The 19,567-nt window shown below is 39.8% G+C and overlaps 1 protein-coding gene across 1 annotated transcript; it reads right to left on the reverse strand.

Annotated features, from left to right (window-relative positions):
- Nucleotides 1-5,432: 5,432 nt before the first annotated feature.
- CXHXorf21 (chromosome X CXorf21 homolog) lies at nt 5,433-18,271 on the reverse strand. Its single transcript, XM_027534816.1, has 2 exons — nt 18,031-18,271; nt 5,433-6,607 (listed from the first exon to the last, which is right to left on the reverse strand). Exon 2 carries the CDS (start codon nt 6,604-6,606, stop codon nt 5,704-5,706), a length of 903 nt encoding a protein of 300 aa, XP_027390617.1. The 5' UTR covers nt 6,607; nt 18,031-18,271; the 3' UTR covers nt 5,433-5,703.
- Between the last annotated feature and the right edge of the window lie 1,296 nt (nt 18,272-19,567).

Consider the following 19,567-nt stretch of genomic DNA (forward strand, 5'->3'; position numbering starts at 1 on the left):
GCAGTCAGGAGCTGAGGAACAGGGATGGCCTCTAGGAGCTCCAAAGAGTTAGAAAACCAGTTTTCTTCTAGAACCTCCAGAAGGAAGGCAGACCAACCAAGAAGTTGATTTTAACCCAACCAGAATGATTTTGGACTTCTGGCATATATAACTGTAAGACAAGTTTGTGTTGTTTTAAGCTCTGAATTTTGTGGTCATTTGTTACAGTGTCAAAGAGTAGTTAATATGCTGCTCATTTGTTCATTCATTCAGCTCTGGTTTCAGCCATTTACTGTAGTTCCAGACAGTCTCATACCTCCGCTTAGAACACCCTTTCCATCCATCTACCTCCACCCTATCTTGTTCTTCAAAAGTAATTTAAACCATCACTTCCCCTTTGGAGTATTTGCCTGCCCTGGGCCCCTACACTGTCCAGCACCTCTGAGCACATCTCCTTTGCAGCACTTACCACACTTGAGTTGCAATCATTGATTGCTGTATTCCTTCCTGTTGGTACCACTTTGCCAAGTTCTTGCTTAAGCAAGCAGCTTTGTTACTTGATCCTTACTTATTTGCCAGGTCCCTCCAGCATAACAAGGTGACAGAGAAGGGGTCGAATCCTCTGTGTTTGTACACATGCACACACGTGTCTTCCCTGCATGTTTCATATCAGTACACAGTGTTCCCCAAAAAGCAGCATCAAATAAGTGCTTATTTGAAAAAGAATGAACCAGTCTGCTTTGTAACAAGTCACTTCTCAAATTGTCAAAAGAGTAAACATGTGTGATATTACTATAACATGTTTTTATTGTACCATTTACTAAGCTGCTATAAGAAATTAAGCTCACTTATTCAGTTTTCTTCTTGAGGAGGAACTCTGAATAGCGCTTTTTTCTAGTCAAAATTACCTAGTTTTCAGACTGATAGATCTTTCGATTCAGCCATCAGATGTGGTATCTAACACAGTAAAACTTGTTTATCACTTGACATGTATGAATCAGCTACCTACTGTGTGCAAGTATTGCTTGGGACATGGAGGAGCAAATGAATAAACCAAAACTTCCAATTTGCAGACAGGAAGAGGCAAGTAAATACTACAAAACAGAACACTATAAAGAAAAGAAGTAACATAATGGTAAAGAAGTTAGTTATTTTTTCCTTGGAGTAGATAACCAGTCTTTAATGAGACAGATGGTGGTTTGACATGAGTTTGAGTAAATTCCGGGAGTTGGTGATGGACAGGGAGGCCTGGTGTGCTGCAGCCCATGGGGTCGCAAAGAGTCGGACACGACTGAGCAACTGAACTGAACTGATGGTGGTCAACAAAAGAATAGGTGGTAGTAGTTAAGAACCAGTACTTTAGGGACTTCCCTGTTGGTCCACAATGCAGGAGACATGGGTTCGATCCTTGGTTGGGGAACTGGGATCCCACGTGCCATGGGGCAACTAAGCCGGTGCACCACAACTACTGAGCCTACACTCCACAACAAAAGATCCCACGTGCCACAATAAAGACCTGATTCAGTCAAACAAAAATGAAGAATTTTTCTTAGAAAAAGAACCAGGACTTTACATTTAAATGGAAGTGTATTCAAATCTAGTTTCATTACTCCCTGTGTGCCCTTGGACAAATTACTTACCTGCCCTGAGCCCAGCTCAGTGTTTAAAAAAAAAAAAAGGCAGGGGTGGAGGAATAATAGGCATATTCTCTCATGACGTTATTATGATAATTATATAAAATTCATAGAAAATGCCTAACATGGTGCCAGGCACCATGGCAAGCAATTAATGCATTGTTGTTTTTGTTGTTTAGTCGCTAAGTCATTTGTGACTCTTGTGACCCTATGGACTAGCCCACCAGGCTCCTCTCTGCATGGCATTCTCCAGGCCAGAATACTGGAGTGGGTAGCCATTCCTTTCTCCAGGGGATCTTCCCAACCCAGGGATTGAACCCAGGTATCCCACATTGGTGGGTGGATCCTTTACCCGGAGGGAAGCCTAATTAATGCATGCTATGCTAAGTCACTTCAGTCATGTCCGACTCTGTGCGACCCCATAGACGGCAGCCCACCAGGCTCCCCCGTCCCTGGGATTCTCCAGGCAAGAACACTGGAGTGGGTTGCCATTTCCTTCTCCAATGCATGAAAGTGAAAAGTGAAAGTGAAGTCGCTCAGTCCTGTCCGACTCTTAGCGACCCCATGGATTGCAGCCTAACAGGCTCCTCTGTCCATGGGATTTTCCAGGCAAGAGTACTGGAGTGGGGTGCCATTGCCTTCTCCGAATTCATGCATAGTGGCTATTATTTATTTAAAACACTGAATAACATTTCTGAATTATTATTTCAAAACCAGATTTTTTTACATGATACCACATGTTGTTAAAAAAGAAAATTCACTCTACAAATACTGGGAAAATGCAGAGGATGCTGTTGTGCTTCACATTCCTCCTCCTGACTGAGGAACTCATTCTCCCAGGAGCTGCCAGGAGTTTGGCTTCTGAAGGCTCACAGCTGATTCCCCTTGAGAAATTTGACTCTGAATTACTTCAGCTACCATTGCGACCCCCTGCTGGTCAAGCGGGAGAAATTTTTTTTTTTTTTTTTTTTTAGTTTTTGAAAAAATTTTATTTTATATTGGAGTATAGTTAATTTACAATGTTGTTTTAGTTTCAAATATACAGCAAAGTGATTCGGGTATACATATACATATATCAATTCTTTTTCAGGTTCTTTTCCATATAGGTTATTACAGAATATTGAGTAGAGTTCCTCTGCTATACAGTAGATCCTTGTTGTTTACTATTTTTAAAAACTTACTTATTTTTTAATTGATGGGTAATTGGCATACAGAATTTTGTCCTTTTCTGTCAAACCTCAACGTGAATCAGCCATAGGTATACATGTTCCCTCCCTCTTGAACCTCCCTCCATTTTTTAATTTATTTATTTATTTTATTCCCTGGTAAAGAATCCTCCTGGAATGTGGGAGACCTGGGTTTGATCCCTGGATTGGGAAGATCCCCTGGAGAAGGGAATGGCTACCCACTCCAGTATTCTTACCTGGGTAGTCCCATGGACAGAGGAGCCTGGCGAGCTACAGTCCATGGGGTTCCAAAGAGTCAGACACGATTGAGTGACTAAGCACAGTACATTTTTAATTTTAATTGGAGGATAATTACTTTACAATATTGTGATGGTTTTTGCCGAAGGCCCACCCCAACCACAGAGCTCCCTTAAGTGGCTGAGGCATCTATGGAAACCTCTTTGGCTTTCATCATTCCCTCACAGAGGTTGTTCCCAACAGCCCGCCATAAACTTGCTCACCAGTCTCCATATCAGAGTCACGCTCCTCAAGGCAGCTGAATTAACTCAATCACCCGTTGTATGGTCAGGGCACTGCTGTGGAGCAGGGTAGGCAAACTTCTTTTGTGGAAGGAAAGATAGTGTTTTGGGCTTCGGTTGACCACATGTTCTCCATGACATTTACTGAGCTTTGCCTTTCTAGTGTGAAAGCAGCCATAAAGAATACAGAAATGAAAAAAAAAAAAAAAAGAATACAGAAATGAATAGATATGGCTTTGCCCCAATGAAGCCTTGTTTAATGGACACTGAATTTGAATATCATAATTCTCGTGTCATAAAATATTCTTCCTTTTATTTTAAAATGGCTGAAAAAATTCTTAGCTCATGGGAGTTCAAAGCATGTAACTAGGTGTATTGTGGTCATCATTTCGTAATATGCAAATAGCAAATCATGTTGTGCATGTGAAACTAATGTGTTATATGCAGATTGTTGTTGGTGCTGTTGTTTAATCGATACGTTGTGTCTGACTCTTTGGGACCCCATGGACTGTAGCCTACCAGGCTCCTCTGTCCAGTGGGATTCTCCAGGCCAGAATACTGGAGTGGGTTGCCATGCCCTCCTCCAGGGCATCTTCCCAACCCAGGGATCGAATGCATGTCTCCTGCATTGATAGATTCTTTACCACTGAGCCACCGGGGAAGCCCTCTCAATAAAAGAAACAGGTGGCAGGCTAGATTTGGCCAATGAGTCAGTATTTGCAAATCCTTGAACTAGAGGAATTAAGTGGAGCAGTGGGACTCTCATGAAGCTACCATTCTACTTCATGCATTTACAGAATTTGACACCATGAGATCCTAGAGCTTGTAAGAGAATACAAAAACCCCTTCCTGGCTCCAGAAGGGACAAGAGAGCATGTAGAAAAAGAAGAGAAAAATGGGAAAAATAAGATGCATAATTCCTTTTCAAGCTTACTACCACCAAGAAAATCAAACACGGCAAAACAAAGCAGTAGTTTAATATTCACTATGTGGTATTTTTCAGTTTAGAAAACTTCATCCCCCCAGTAAACAGAATTAGATTTGTGTGGCTGTATTTGAGGTCGTAGCTAAGTAATCATTAAAAAATAAAAGCACAATTGCAATTTGCTACTATTTTCATCTTTATAAAGAATATATTTTTAAATGATCTGGTACAGGATAGGGAAAATAGATACAAATGTATTTTTTGAAAACTGTTTGAACCTGTCTTTCTACCCAAATGTAGCAGCCTTCAGTGGTCCATTCCCCTCAAGAAGAAACAACTTGGAGGATTTTACTTGGGTGACAAACATATTCTTAACCCCCTACCCTGAAACCTTTGGCTTTTAGTTTTGCCATGGTGTCCATTCTTCTTTTTTAAATTTATTTATTTATTTATTTTAATTCAAGGATAATTTCTTTACAGAATTTTGTTGTTTTCTGCCGAGTATCAACATGAATCAGCCATTGGTATATATATGTCTCCTCCCTCTTGACCTTCCCTCCCATTTCCCTCCCCATCCCTCCCCTCTAGGTTGATACAGAGCCCCTATTTGAGTTCACTGAGACATACAGCAAATTGCCACTGGATATCTATTTTACATATGGTGATGTAAGTTTCCATGTTACTCTCTCCATATATCTCACCCTCACCTCCCCTCTCCCCGTGTCCATAAGTCTGTTCTCTATGTCTGTTTCTCCATTGCTGCCCTGCAAATAAATTCCTTGGTACCGTCTTTATAGATTCCATATATATGCGTTAATATATGATATTTATCTTTCTTTTTCTGACTCACTTCACTCTGTATAATAGGCTCTAGGTTCATCTACCTCATTAGAACTGACTCAAATGTGTTCCTTTTTATGGCTGAGTAATATTCCATTGTTTATATGTACCATAACTTCTTTATCTATTCATCTGTCAATGGACATCTAAGTTGCTTCTATGTTCTAGCTATTGTAAATAGTGCTGCAATGAACATTGGGATACATGTGTCTTTTTTAATTTTGGTTTACTCAGGGTACATGCCTAGGAGTGGGATTGCTGGGTCATATGGTGGTTTTATTCCTAGTTTTTTAAGGACTCTCCATACATTGTGTGCATCCTTACTTGGTTTTTCTTTTTTTTCCTTTTCTGTATTCCCTTATATGAATCATACCTTCTTTTTTGATCATTTTTATTTTTTCTTTGTTGCTGTACAGCCCTCACTTGGAAGTCATTATAGCTCCTCTCCCCACATTCCTTCACGTGTAATATTATGAGATTTCCTCTTAATCCATACCTGACCTGCAACCAACCTTTTGTTCTCTACCCCTTGCCAACCCCTTCCTGCACATTCTCAGAATAAATGAATACTTGTTGCTTAGGATTTGAGTAGTTGAGAAAGAGCAATGGAAGCACCCTCTCTATGGATTCACGTTGCTATACTGAGAAATATGGAGACTCGGCGTGCTGATTTCGGTTGACCCATACTGTAATAGGCGATTAATGACGATATCCCTGGCTTTCGAGATCTCCAGGTTCTTCTCTATAGAGACTTGAATACTAATTTGGTCCACGTTTGTCATGATGAGTTCAGATGCCAGAATCTGGGTAGGTGAACTGTCATGAAACCCAGTGTCCATAAAGTACTGCTTATACAACTCCACCAGCTTCTGCTCCAGGTATTCATTCAGCACCGCATTCGAAATAGGCTTCTGCATTTGTAGGCTGTTTTTCTCTTTGATGCTGGTTATCCTCCAGTACGATGAATACCGCTGGATAGGGGTGGGTGGCAAGTCGCTGGGCTGAGTGAACATGGAATCCTCCATGGACAAAGGAATCTCAGATGATTTCAGCAAAGGACCATATTGAAAACTACCCTCAGAGGGGAAATCAGTTGTCGCTGAATTAATGGCCATCACCTGGCCCCCTGCAATCTGTAAGTCATTGTAATTCTTGCAGATACTCTTGCAGGAAGGTGGGACCAAGTAGGTCTCTCTGCTGGTGTCTCTGTATAGTTCAACTGCAGCCAAGTTTGGGCTTTCATACACAGGATTGGGGTTTGTTTGCAGCACTGTAATTCTCGGATTTCTACTATGTTGGCTCTCTCTTGAATACACTGAAGAAATGACCTTGCCAGAGGATTTGCAGCTCACATAGAGATTTTGGACTTGTGTTTCATCCACGGAGGAATAGGAAAGACTTGCAGCTGCTGTGGCTTCCATCTCCTCTTCCTTTTCCTCAGCCACTTGCTCATTAGAAGACGGATAACTCCACTGGATGTCATTCCGGTATGCAAGTCCACTGAGATAGCCTTCTGACAGCATTCTGGAAAGACAGTGTGTGAGTTACAATGGGGGAAAAGAAGATTGGAGTCTCATAAATGGGCAGCTGTGCTATCAAAAAAGTAAAGGGCAATAAATAAGTTGATTTCATTCATTCCCCAAGCTCTTGCTCATTCTGTGCCTGCTGTGGTACCAGAGCACTGACGTGTGCTGGAGGTATAAAGATGAAATGGACACAGTTCCCTCCTTCAACAAGTTTCTGAGTAACAACCTGGGGTGAAGGAGGAGAGATGACAGGCTATGTCCCAGAGAAGGTGGCATTTCAGATAAACTGAAGCCTAGGAGTTCCATCCCTAGTCACAGAGTTATAAGAAATTGATGAGATGGCCTTACATGGCATATATAAGACACTGAGCCTAAGCAGAGAGGGCTGGGGTTGTCGACTGAAATTGAATCCTAAAGGGCCTTGGGAGTCGGGCAAGGGCATCTGCCTTCTGCCCTGAAGGAAACGGAGAGTGATTGAGTAGCCGCAAACTGGGGAAGCAGCGTCACTAGTGGGTTGTGAAAAAATGAGGGAATTGGTGGCAGATTCTACTGAAAATGAGAGCTATATCTTACTCATCATCGTATTTTATTCTTGGGAGCTAGCGCAGTTGTTTGCCTTGAGGAGGAAATCAAAGGATCCTTAACTTGAATTAAATAATGAACAGCAATGGCAGGGTAAGAAATTGATTCACTGTCAACCTGTCATGATGGACCATGAAGCCTTCGTCTCCCTTTGCTGCCCAGGATGGCTTTCTTGCTCTCTCAGTCCTAGTTTTTACAGTATGTCCTGGAAATGTTCCTGTGTCTGACTGACGTGTTTACCTCTACCCCAGTTACCAAGGAACTTTTCTTACTGTGAGCTTTTCCTCTACCTGCCCCTCTCCTCCCACTGTTAGCAGCTGTCACTGATTCTAAGGTGACTAGAATAGGCTGTGGGCTTCCCAAGTGGCTCAGTGGTAAAGAATCCACCTGCCAATGCAGGAAACCCAGATTAGATTCCTGGGTTGAAAAGATCCCCTGGAGAAGGAAATGGCAACCCACTCCAGTATCCTTGCCTGGGAAATCCCATGGACAGAGGAGCCTGGCAGGCTACAGTCCGTGGGGTCGCAAAGAGTCAGACGTGACTGAGTGACTTAACAGCAGCAGCAGAGTAGGGCGGAAATCCACAGCTGCATTTTCCAAAAAAGACACTCTTGACAATGGAGCAACAGACAAGAGCAAAGAGAACTGACCTGCTTTGGCCTCAAGGGCTGGGCTTCTAAAACAGACCCATTAATTTGAGCCTGAAATTGACAAGTCATTTTAGAAAAGGATTATCTTAACCCTAAGGATTCTTTTTTTTTTTTAATTTTAGTATCTCTTTTATAGTCATGAAGTTATTTTTCCAAGTTAATGTTTTAATTGTATAAAGTTAGTATTATGAATGTAATATACTTAGTGGGCTTCCCTGGTGGCTCAGTGATAAAGAATCCGCCTGCCAAGGAGGAGATGTGGGATCTAGCCCTGAGTGGGAAGATGCCATGGAAAAGGAAATGGCAACCCACTCCAGTATTCTTGCTTGGAAATCTCATGCACAGAAGAGTCTGATGGGCTACAGTCCATGGGGTCAAAAAGAGCTGGGCATGACTTAGCGACTAAACCACTACCACCAATGTTTTCAATGTTTATTTCTTTTGGGAGGAACTATTCCAAAATATGTTCAGAAGATTTATTAATGATTTAAATGTTTACTGTATTCCAGACACTGTCATGTACCATGAAGCTACAAAGTTAAAGGTCTTCAACACATCCATGAAGTGATTCTTGTATGCTAGACGCACTTATAACAGTAAGAAAATATTCTTTCCAAAAAAACTTGTGTGGTTCTGTTCTTAACAAACTGAACATCCAGGTGAAAAGGCAAATCTTCTATACATGAGAAGATAATTAACACAGCAAGAAAGTTTATCCTAAGGCTTCCTAGTGATGCAGTTACCTCACGACCCTCCCACTTCACCCCACCCAGATTGCAAGTGGGGCCTTCTGCCTTCAGGACCTAAGACTATCATTGTGGAAAACCAGAACAAAACCACATCTCCCAGCTTTTGAGTTGCTAAAGAATCTTTAGAAAGTCTTAGCAGAAATCATAGTTTTAGAGAAATGAGTTTTGAGATTCCATAACCTGAGCTTTTACACTTCAGAATCCAGAACCCTAAATGACTGGCGGCTTGATCACTGAGCCAAGTGGCTCAGTGGTAAAGAGTCTGCCTGCAATGCAGGAGACCCGGGTTCGATCCCTGGGTCGGAAAGATCCACTGGAGAAGGAAATGGCAACCCACTCCAGTATTCTTCTCTGGGAAATCCATGGATAGAGGTGGGCTACAGTACATGAGATTGCAAGAGTTGAACACAACTTAGGAACTAAGCCACTACCAAATGATTTAGGGCATCATATTGACATATCAACAATAGACTCAGTGGATGGAATCCCTGTGGAGGGAAACAGGATGGTGCCAGATAGATTGGGGGAGCCCTGAGTAGATGAGGCCTGTGCCTTAACCCCCATGTAGAACCTGAGGAGCAGGGGGAAAACCAACCAAATGGAATGCCCAGGTGGACTGGCCTAAGGCTGCCTTGTGAAGTCTGCTTAGGTACCAGCATGCTGCCCAGAGCCTGCAAACCTGGCGAAAACCTCCATTGGGGATGGGCAGATTGCAGACATGATAGTTATAGAATGTTAACCAGGGGCCAGGTGAATGATGAGAACTTACCATGGATGCCCATGTGACTACATAACAACAGCCAGAAATGTCCCCACCGTGCCACCTCCCGTCCACCCCCAGCATCCTCAGCTGATGCTATGGCTTTATGGAAGCAAGCTGGAATTCAGAGGCAAGCCCAAGCCAGAGGGACCCCTGAAGTGACTGTGATTACTTAGAATGTGAGCCCAAAAGCAGGATCACACTGAGAGAAAGAAAAGCAAAGATTTTTAAGAAAAATAATGGATTAGACATATACCTGTATTCTTTCTCCCCCTCCAAACTTCACTAAAACAACAATAAATGATTTTTTAAATATAATACATGAGAAAAGGGAGAACAAGAGAAGAGACTAGAGCAGTTATACTTTAGAAACTGGAAAGCAGTAGATCAGGGGTGGATGACTTAGAGAAGCAAATGAAAAATCTAGACCAGTGCAGTCCAACAGAACTTTCTGGGATGATAGATTGATCTACATATGTGCTGTCCAAAATATTAACAGCCATATGTGACTATTAAGCCCTTGAAATGTGGCTAATGAAACTGAATTTCACTAACTAATTAACTTCATTTAATTGAAACTAAAAATACCACATGGCTAAGATATTGGACAGCACAGACTTAGAAGATAGTGAAGGTGATAATGCAAAATCATTCTTGAGTTCCCCTTGTTCCCATTCAGCCATTATCCCAAATCACCTGTTTATCACATTTCTTTTCATATTAAAAAATCATAGTGGATTCTTCTCTCACTTTATGTGGCTGATGTGTATAAGTTCTCCAGATAACCTCTGCTCGTTCACAGTAGTGAAGGAAATGGATTTTGTTTTGAGTAATGGCCAAGACCTGGGTTCGATCCCTGAGTCAGGAAGATCCCCTGGAGAAGGGCATGGCAAACCACTCCAGTATTCTTGCGTGGAAAATCCCATGGACAGAGGAGCCTGGTGGGCTAGGCCATGGGGGTCACAAAGAGTCAGACGTGACTGAGCAACTAACACACACATAAAAGCCTCTTTGCCCTATTTGTCATGGGCTGAGAGCTTTGTTGATACCTTAATTCTGGTAGAATAAGAGCCCTAACATAGGGCCCAAGGCAGACCAGTACAGTGGTAGGACCAATGAAGGAAAAGCAGAAAATGTGTCGTAATACCAAGGGACAGAGACACCCATGCCTAAATGAACAAATTCCTATGAGAAAGGAGTGAGAGAAAACGTCAGGGAGGTAATATTGAGACATGCAAGGCTGAGGACTTTAAGTTTATGCTGAAGGCAATACAAACCTCTGGAAGGTAACCAAGGTTTTTCAAGGCATGATTTGATCTATGAATAAAGGGCAAAATGAATGTCAGCAGAATGAAACTGGAGTCCATGACCCAGGTTAGGGGCTGCTGGATTCATGCCCACCTGAGCTGTTTAGGGGCAGGAGCCAGGAAGAAGGAAGCAGAAAAGGAAGAGAAGCAATGAACTTGAGAGGCCATAACCCCTGGACTTGGCAGTGAAGGAGAAGACGTAACTGTGTCTAGGCACGCTGACAGTTGACACCAGCATTGACCAAAATGGAGAGATCAGGAGACAGAGCCAGGAAAGAAGCTGATAGGTTTACTTCAGTTCCTCTTGAGTCAGACTCTTGGTAAGTGAGTGCAGGTGTCTAACTGTGCACTGGAGATTCAAGCAGGGAACTCATTAGAAGGGTTACTGTCAGTCAACAGTGACAGCATCTCCCAAGTGTGGGCTGCAGGATTTTCTATCTAGATGCTTGAGCAGCTTGTATGGGTAATAATTTCTGTGGGGAACCTGCCTTGAACAGTACAAGGAGGAATGAGCCAAAATAAGCTCTGCAGTGTCGATAGTGTCACAGAAACTACAAGAACTTCCAACATGAGCAGGTCACATTCTAAAAATCCACATTGGACATTGGAAGGTAAAATTTGGTTGCTATGCGGACTCATTAAGGCCAAAAAAAATACTATTGAACTGGTAGTCAAGAGACTAGAATTCTAGTTCTGATCTTGCTGTGGTTTTAGTCTAGTTAATGGCAGGTCTATAACAGGGCTAGCATTTATACTAGCTACAACCCAGACACTGTTCTAAGTGCCTTTTATGTACTAAATCAATGAATCCCCACAAAAATTCAAAGATGTAGGTACTATTATCCTCATTTTCTATGTATCGAAATTAAGTACTATGTCCATAACCAGCAGGCATTCAAATGCTGATCAGTCAGAAAACAGAGCCCGCTAGAATCCCCTGGTAGTCCAGTGGTTAGAACTCCACGCTTCCACTGCAGAGGACCTGGGTTCAATCCCTGGTTGGGAGCTAAGATCCCACAAGCTGCACAGCATGGACAAAAAAAGGAAAGAAAACAGAGCTCACGCTTGCATGTCACTTAACCTCTCAGAGACTCAACTTATCTGTAAATTGAGAATGTGGGATTAAATTATAGAATCCCCTCAAACTTTAATATTGCATGGGCTTTTGACTATATTAAGAGAAGAAAATAAGTGAGGTAAGCATTGCATGCGTGCATGCTTCAGTCATGTCTGACTCTTTGTGACCCTATGGGCTGTAGCCCACCAGGCTCCTCTGTCCATGGGATCCTCCAGGCCATAATACTCGAGTGGGTTGCCATGCCCTCCTCCAAGGGGTCTTTCTGACCCAGGGATCGAACTTGTGTCTCCTACATCTTCTGCATTGCAGGCAGATTCTTTACCGCTTAGCCATCAGGAAGCCCGAGGTATTAACTCAAAATCAAAATCCATTTCTGAAAATGAGCAGCAGAGGGCAGCAGAGCGCATGCTAGAGCAGCTTTTGCAAGATTTTTCTCAAGCTGTGGAGAGTAATGTGTGAAACACCCAAATTATACATATGTTAACTCATTTGAACTTTATAAAAACCTTTTAATGTACCACTAGAATTAAAATATTACTATGTATCATGACATCTTAAAATTTTAAAACAGAGAGTTATTTGGGTTCATTTTGATTAATTGTTGGCATTTTTCTTAATAAACTTCAGTAATTACAAAATTTTTAGAAGACCTCACTCTTCAAAGTTATTAAAAAGATGTACTTCAAATGAATATTTGACTTAATTTTATCTGAGATGGTAAAACTTAAGTCAGTGTATTATTTCAATTGTACAAAGATATTTTATCACTTGAATTTTTATTTCTCATCACAGAGAAGATAGAAACAGAGATACATCTGGAATTTTCCATGACTGAGTAAGAGTTTGAGGGAAAATGGATACATGTGTATGTATGGCTGAGTCCCTTCACTGTTCCCCAGAAACTGTCACAACATTGTTCATCGGCTCTACTCCAATACAAAATAAAAAGCAAAAAAATTTTTGAAGTGTGAAGGAAAAGACTTTCAAGGACATTTGCAGATGAGATGTTCTAGACAAATTTAGCCTCCATTAATCATTACCAGACAGGGGAATACCAAAATTAACCTGCTGTGCAAATTCACAACTTAGAAATATGTACTGAAGTGCAGCACATTGTTAAATCATTTACTTGGATATCAGAAGAAATTGTAATATGAATTCTTCCTTCTATATTAACACTTTTCAGAAAACTGTCATTATAACTCTGTACATAGACATACTTTTAATTTACATTCAAACAACACAAGCATGGATTTAAACAGAAAAACTAACGAGGGAAGAAATTGGTAAGAGGAAATTTTTGGAAAAATCCAACTTAGGGTTCAGAAAACTTTTTTTGTAAATGGCCGAATATTAAATATTTTAGGTGTCTGTCACAACCACTCAACTCGGCCATCATAGCAGGATAGCAGTGGGAGACAGCATGTAAACAAATGGGTGTGGCTGTGTTCCAGTAAAACTTTATTTACAAAAACAGACAAAGGGCCAATTTGACCCACAGGTTATGGCTTGCCTATACTTGACCTAAATCGAAAAGCAGGTGCAGTAACTGGGATAGGACCCAATAATAATCAAAGTTGTGTTGAGTGCTTTCCAACCATTACCCCTAATCTTCCAATAGCACTGCACTGTTAGATGTTATCATTATCCAGGTTTTCCAAATGAGAAAACTAAGATTAAGATAGGACAAATGACCTTCCCAAGATCACAAAGCAAGTAAGTAGTAGAGGCAAGATTCAAGTTCAGATTTTCTAACCCCAAAGTGTATGATCTATTCTTAAAACATTAACTAATGCCTAGTTGAGAACAGTTAATATTACACAGTCATGACAAGCAATTATTCCTTCCAGGAAAAGAGTACCAGTCCTGACTCTTATGTAATAACAACCCTTGCCAAGTAAGGGAAGGAAGATGCAGTGAAATATAGAAAGAAAAGATAAGAATACAGCCAGTGCCCACCCCACAGGGCTACATGTTTGACTCAGTTGTGTATCAGTGTTCATATGTCTTTGAGATATAGAAATAATTTCTACTATGCTCTTTCTAAAAAAAAAATTTATTTAAATTTTTTTAACTTGGAGAATAATTGCTTTACAATGTAGTATTTGGTTTCTGCTGTACAACAGCATGAATCAGCTATATGTATACATATATCCCCTCCCTCTTGAGCCTCCCTCCCTGCCCCCACCCCCTGCTTCCCACCCATCTAGGTCATCACAGGGCATTGAGCTGAGCTCCCTGTGCTATACAGCAGCTTCCCACTAGCCATCTATTTTATACATGGTAGAGGAGCCTAGCGGGCAACAGTCCTTGGGGTCACAAAGAGTTGGACACACACACACAGTGTATATATGTCAATGCTATTCTCTCAATTCATCCCACCTTCTCCTTACCCTGCCGTGTCTACATATCTGTTTTCTATATCTGTGCCTCTATTCCTACCCTGCAAATAGGTTCATCAGTACCATCTTTCTAGATTCATATATGTGCATTGATTTACAATATTTGTTTTTCTCTTTCTAACTTCACTCTATATGACAGCCTCTAGGTTCATCCACATTCGTCTGCTCTTTTAATCTAACTATATGGACACTTTCCTTAACTATTCCCACTTCTGTAGCCTAGCATTGCCTTGCCCTTAATTTTACAACCACAGGGTAATTTAATATTACAGATACCCTGTGTAAATATCAACAGCTCCCCATTACCTCCAGGATAAAGTCCACACATGTTAGGCCCTCATGATACGAGGTTCTTATCTGCCTTCTTCATCTCAATCTCTGCCTGTTCTCACAGGACCCAGGACGCCAGCCATGCTGGACTCCTCCCAGTTCATTCACATCCCATGCCCAACCCAGGCATTCATGCCCTTCTTCCTCTGTCCAAGAGCCCTGTTTCCCTATCCATCCCCATTGCACCACCTCCCATCAAGTCTCATATCTCAACATTCCAGAGTCCCTGGCCATCCATTTAAAATCCTTGCCCCTAAATTAGAAAGAAATTCTAAGTTCTTGTCTCTCCTACCCCAATATATTTATCAGGATTGCACAGAACCTTAGCAAAATCCAGCTGCTACCTTGAACAGTGAAATAAATCATTGAGACAGTCCTTTAAATGGAGTAACTGGCAATAGCAAAAGAAAAGCAGGAAGATGGAGGATTGGTAGGAAGTGGGGGTATTGGGGGATGATACAGTGGCAGAAGAGATCCTGTCCTTGAAAAGACAGTTTGCATGTATGAGAACTAAGACTTCTGAGAAGCTAGGTGGTTGAGACAGTGCAGAGAAGACCTCAATAGCCACACGAAAATGGAGGCACTGGATGGGACTGCCTCAGGGCATCACGGTATGTAACGTCACAGAAATAGGCACAGGAAAATGTTATTGTCTGTTTCATAGATGATCTTGAACCTAGCTAGTTGGGGTGCAGTTTAGTTCCCACTTGTCAGCAATGCCTGCTTATATAGGTCTGCCTTTTCATGGAAAATAACAGGCACAACTTATGTTAGCAAATAATTTCTCATAGTAGACATGGAGGTTTTTCTTGCTTATTGACTATGTGCAGTCACTTCAGTGCCTCCAGGAATGTTTCCCCAGGTCAGATTTGGAGAAGCAGAATTGTCTTTCAAGTAGCTTGGGCCAATTTATTCTCTCACCATCAGTGTCTAAAATTAACTGTTTCCACTGTTATTCTTCAATACATTATTACTTTTTAAAATTTTCCGATCAGATGAGCACATTTATTTTTGCCTCATATTTATAGTGAAGCAAGCTGTCTTGTTAAGATTATATGTAGGTGATATACCAGAAATGTTATTTTTTCATAATGCCTCCATCCCCAAAATACTCTGTTTCATCTCTTCATCTCTGTATTTCCCCTATAATCTTAATTTTAGATCCTTTCATTCCAATCTATGTTTTTTAAAGATCTTGATTTGGAGGACTTGCAAATAAACCACTGAAAGGTTATCATTGAAAAACTTGAATATTATTTTGTTCTTAATCTAGTTATAATAATGTAACTAAATCTATGTTACATTAGTTTTTTTCCAGTGAATAATACAAGAACTTTACCCAAAACAAGGTGTTTCTTTAGATCTCCTGCATTTTCCTGACTCTTATCTTTGAAAGTAACATGTTCTTAAGAGCTGAAAATAACCATTCACTTAATCATACACCTTGGTTTATGTCCCTGTTATTTCATATTCTGTGGCGTTTGTTGATGGAGGCTCTAAAATATTCCTTAATTTGTTTCATTTCCTGTTATAAAACATATAATTTGGATTACCAATTCTTCTGTCAAACATGAAGTGATTCTTACTTAATGAGTTAGTTCCCAAAAGTCTAATTTGATGGCTAAAATAATCATAAGTCAAAAGGCCTCTGTTTTCCATATTAACATCAACAAGTAAATAATTTTCTGTTCAGTTCTACTTAGATCCTTATGAACAAAGGAAACAGCTACTTCCAAGGACTTTATCTGGATATAAATTTCCTTATTTCAGAAAATATAAATTTTAGTGCAGATATATTAGTAAATATATTTTTGTCATAGTTTGGATTTTTCTTCATATCCTGTCTTTATGTCTCACAAACAGAAAAATGAAAGCTTATAATCACTTTGAATTACTTTAAAAGTATTTTGATACCAATGAAAGGACTAAAAAATAAGAAAAGCAATCATGATAGAATTGATACTAAATTTCCTTGGTGTTATAATTCTTAATTATATTGTTAATTATGGCTATTACCATTAACATTTATTTAATTGTAAGCATATCAACCAAATGCAATGCAAGACTGAATCCTGAATTAAAAAATAAAAACTCTCTAGAGGACATGTGGATAATTAGAGAAATTTGAATATGGATCTACTATTAGATAATAGTATTATATTAAGATTAAATTTCCTTATCATTATAGTCATGTAGAAGATTATTCTTTTTCTTAGGAGATATGGGTCAAAAATTTGAGGGTACTGTCCTGAAATCAACAATATACTTTCAAATAATTTAGAAAAAAAAAAAAAAACAACCTGTGTATGTGTGTGTTTATGCATATATACAGAGAGAGAGAGAGACATAGCAGGAGAAAAAATAAATGTGATGAAATGCTACAAGTGATTACTAGAAACGTGTGTGCATTGCACTATTGAACATGTGTTCATTGATAGAAATGTTTGTTCACTGAAGTAGTTTTTTTCCATTTTTCAATAGGATTGAAACTTTGCAAAAAAAATTGGAAGGAAAGTAACTACAGTTAGTTAATGAAGGGAAATTTACATTCTATTGTGCCTATGAAGAGCTCAGAGAGACAATATCTTACATATCTAAGATAATCATTAGGTCTGTGGTTGGAAATGTTCTAGTAACTTGAAATAACTATCGAAAACATCACTTTGCTCTGAAATAATAAAATTAGCTCACATGTGTAGATCTCCCAAATTACCATTATAATATGAATGTTTTGCAAAAATTTGAAATACTCTCTACTCCTCCAGAAAGCTTCTCAAGCTCGGAAACACGAGCTTCTTACAACTGACGTACGCAAAAAAAGGGTCTAAAAATATGAGTGTGAATATTCTGGTCAAACCAAGTTTATATTCAAGCACATATAGATGTGCTCAAAAAAAGAATGAGCAGATCTAAAGATAATTCAAGCAAAATTCAAGCAAAAGTACTTGTGCATGTACTGTCTTTAATACCAACAGGGAGACTTTTCCCAAATCACCCAGATGGCAATTTGAAAAGCCTCATCACTGTCAATCACATTTACTTTGCGTATATCCTGCCACACAGAAAAACACTTATCACAACTTCATCCAGCGAATAATTGAGAGTCAAATTGGAATTTATTGTCATTGTATTCATCTCTAAAACTACATTCCTGTGACCAAATTCGAATTGTGCTGTCCCTGCAAAATTCTGCTTAGGTTTTTAGGCCTTTAAAAAATGCAGATGCTAAACCTATGTAGAAATTAGCAAACAGGGACTGAAGAAATGACATAACAAATACTTGATCAGATCAGTCAAAATTTTAAGTAAAATAGTTTTAGAAATGTCCAAAATGTGACCATGAGGTAAGAGAAGTGCAGTGTTTGGCTTAATTTCTCTTCATTGTCTAACTCCATTGAGTGCTTGCTTACATTCCCACTCACTTCTGATCTGGTAAATGAGAAAAGCATTTTAGATGTCATGAGATTGGAACTGAGTTCTGCTGATAAAGTGTGAAGAAAGGGTGAGAAGAGAAATGACAGATAGAGTTCACAGTCATAGGATTTGTTGCCTCCTTTGCTTACCTTCACTAACCAGTCCGTGCCTTTGGTCCTGCAGAAATACCACGGTTGACCATATAGAGATGAATAAGCCAGCCAGTGCTTTGACCAGAAATGTTCGCAAGCCTTTGGTGAGTCTACTTTCCCTGATAAAACCAATAAACTAAGCTGTTCATTGCCCTTGCCATTCTTTTTATAACTGATCCTATGGAAAAAGTTGTTTTTGCTCAAGTCTGATTTGTGCTAAAGAAGGGTGGGAAGTCCCAAGAACGGGGGAGGCAATAACTGACAAACCCACATCAAGCCACAGAATGGTGTTTCTTCCCCTTTTTGAAAAATGAAACCTATCTATGAAACTGCCTCTTGTTAAAGTAGTTTATTGCTACATGTTATGTAAGAACCCTCTAAACATAAATGTATTCCTCTAACAAATTCCCTGGGACCCCTCTCCCAAAAGAGAGCCAAGTCAAAGATGATTTCGCAAATTCCATTTCATCATTAACCTTTAGTTTTTAAGAAGTGTTGTTTCTCAGTTGGACTCATAATTTAAAAAATGCAAATGAAAACAGTTTTCTCTCTCAAATTAATGAAAGTTTAAAAATTCAATAGTACCCTGAGTGAGCAAGGTTGTGGGGAAGGAGGCACTCTCATACACTATTGGTGAGATTATAAACATTTTCAAAAGGCAATTTTCCAGTATCTGTTATTTTCCAAAATTTTAAATATTCATACCCTTTGGCCCAACAATACCATTTCCAAAATTTATCCATAAAATATATTTGCACCTCTACACAAAGATATGTGAAAAGATATTTGTGGCAACATTAAGAAACAACCAAGAAAAAATATTCATAAATACGATATTGTCCAAATGCCTGGGAGTTTATCCCTACTGTAGAAAATTAGTGAGGTAATTTTATATCTAATAATAGGAAAAAATCTCCAAAGTACATTGTTTCAAAAGACCATGGAAGGCATGCTGCTGCTGCTGCTAAGTCGCTTCAGTTGTGTCCAACTCTGTGCGACCCCATAGACGGCAGCCCACCAGGCTCCCCCGTCCCTGGGATTCTCCAGGCAAGAACATTGGAGTGGGTTGCCATTTCCTTCTCCAATGCATGAAAGTGAAAAGTGAAGTCGCTCAGTCATGTCTGACTCTTAGCAACCCCATGGACTGCAGCCTACCAGGCTCCTCTGTCCATGAGATTTTCCAGGCAAGAGTATTGGAGTGGGGTGCCATTGCCTTCTCCATGGAAGGCATAATAGGCTCTAATTTGTATTTTTAAAGCATAGACTATTTCTATAGGGATATACAAGAAACTAGAAACAACCAATTGCCTTTTGGAAATAAGTCTTAATTTTCTACACTATATCTTTTTGAAGTTTCTACTGTGTATAACTTTTCCATTTTAAAAAAATAGTATTTTAAGTCACATTTAATTTTACTGCTCAAATGAATCTTTACCGGCTCTGTATCTTTACTGGAAGACAGAGAAGTCTGTCTGCCAATGGGTCAGTTATTCTAGCCCAAAAGCAGAAAAACATGTACAGTTCTCAAAATAAT

The sequence above is a fragment of the Bos indicus x Bos taurus genome, chromosome X (assembly GCF_003369695.1).
Source record: "Bos indicus x Bos taurus breed Angus x Brahman F1 hybrid chromosome X, Bos_hybrid_MaternalHap_v2.0, whole genome shotgun sequence".
NCBI classification, from domain to species: domain Eukaryota; kingdom Metazoa; phylum Chordata; class Mammalia; order Artiodactyla; family Bovidae; genus Bos; species Bos indicus x Bos taurus.

What these genes read in the sequence shown, in the direction of transcription:
- CXHXorf21 (XM_027534816.1), bottom strand. Translation starts at nt 6,606, where the DNA reads ATGCTGTCAGAAGGCTATCTCAGTGGACTTGCATACCGGAATGACATC.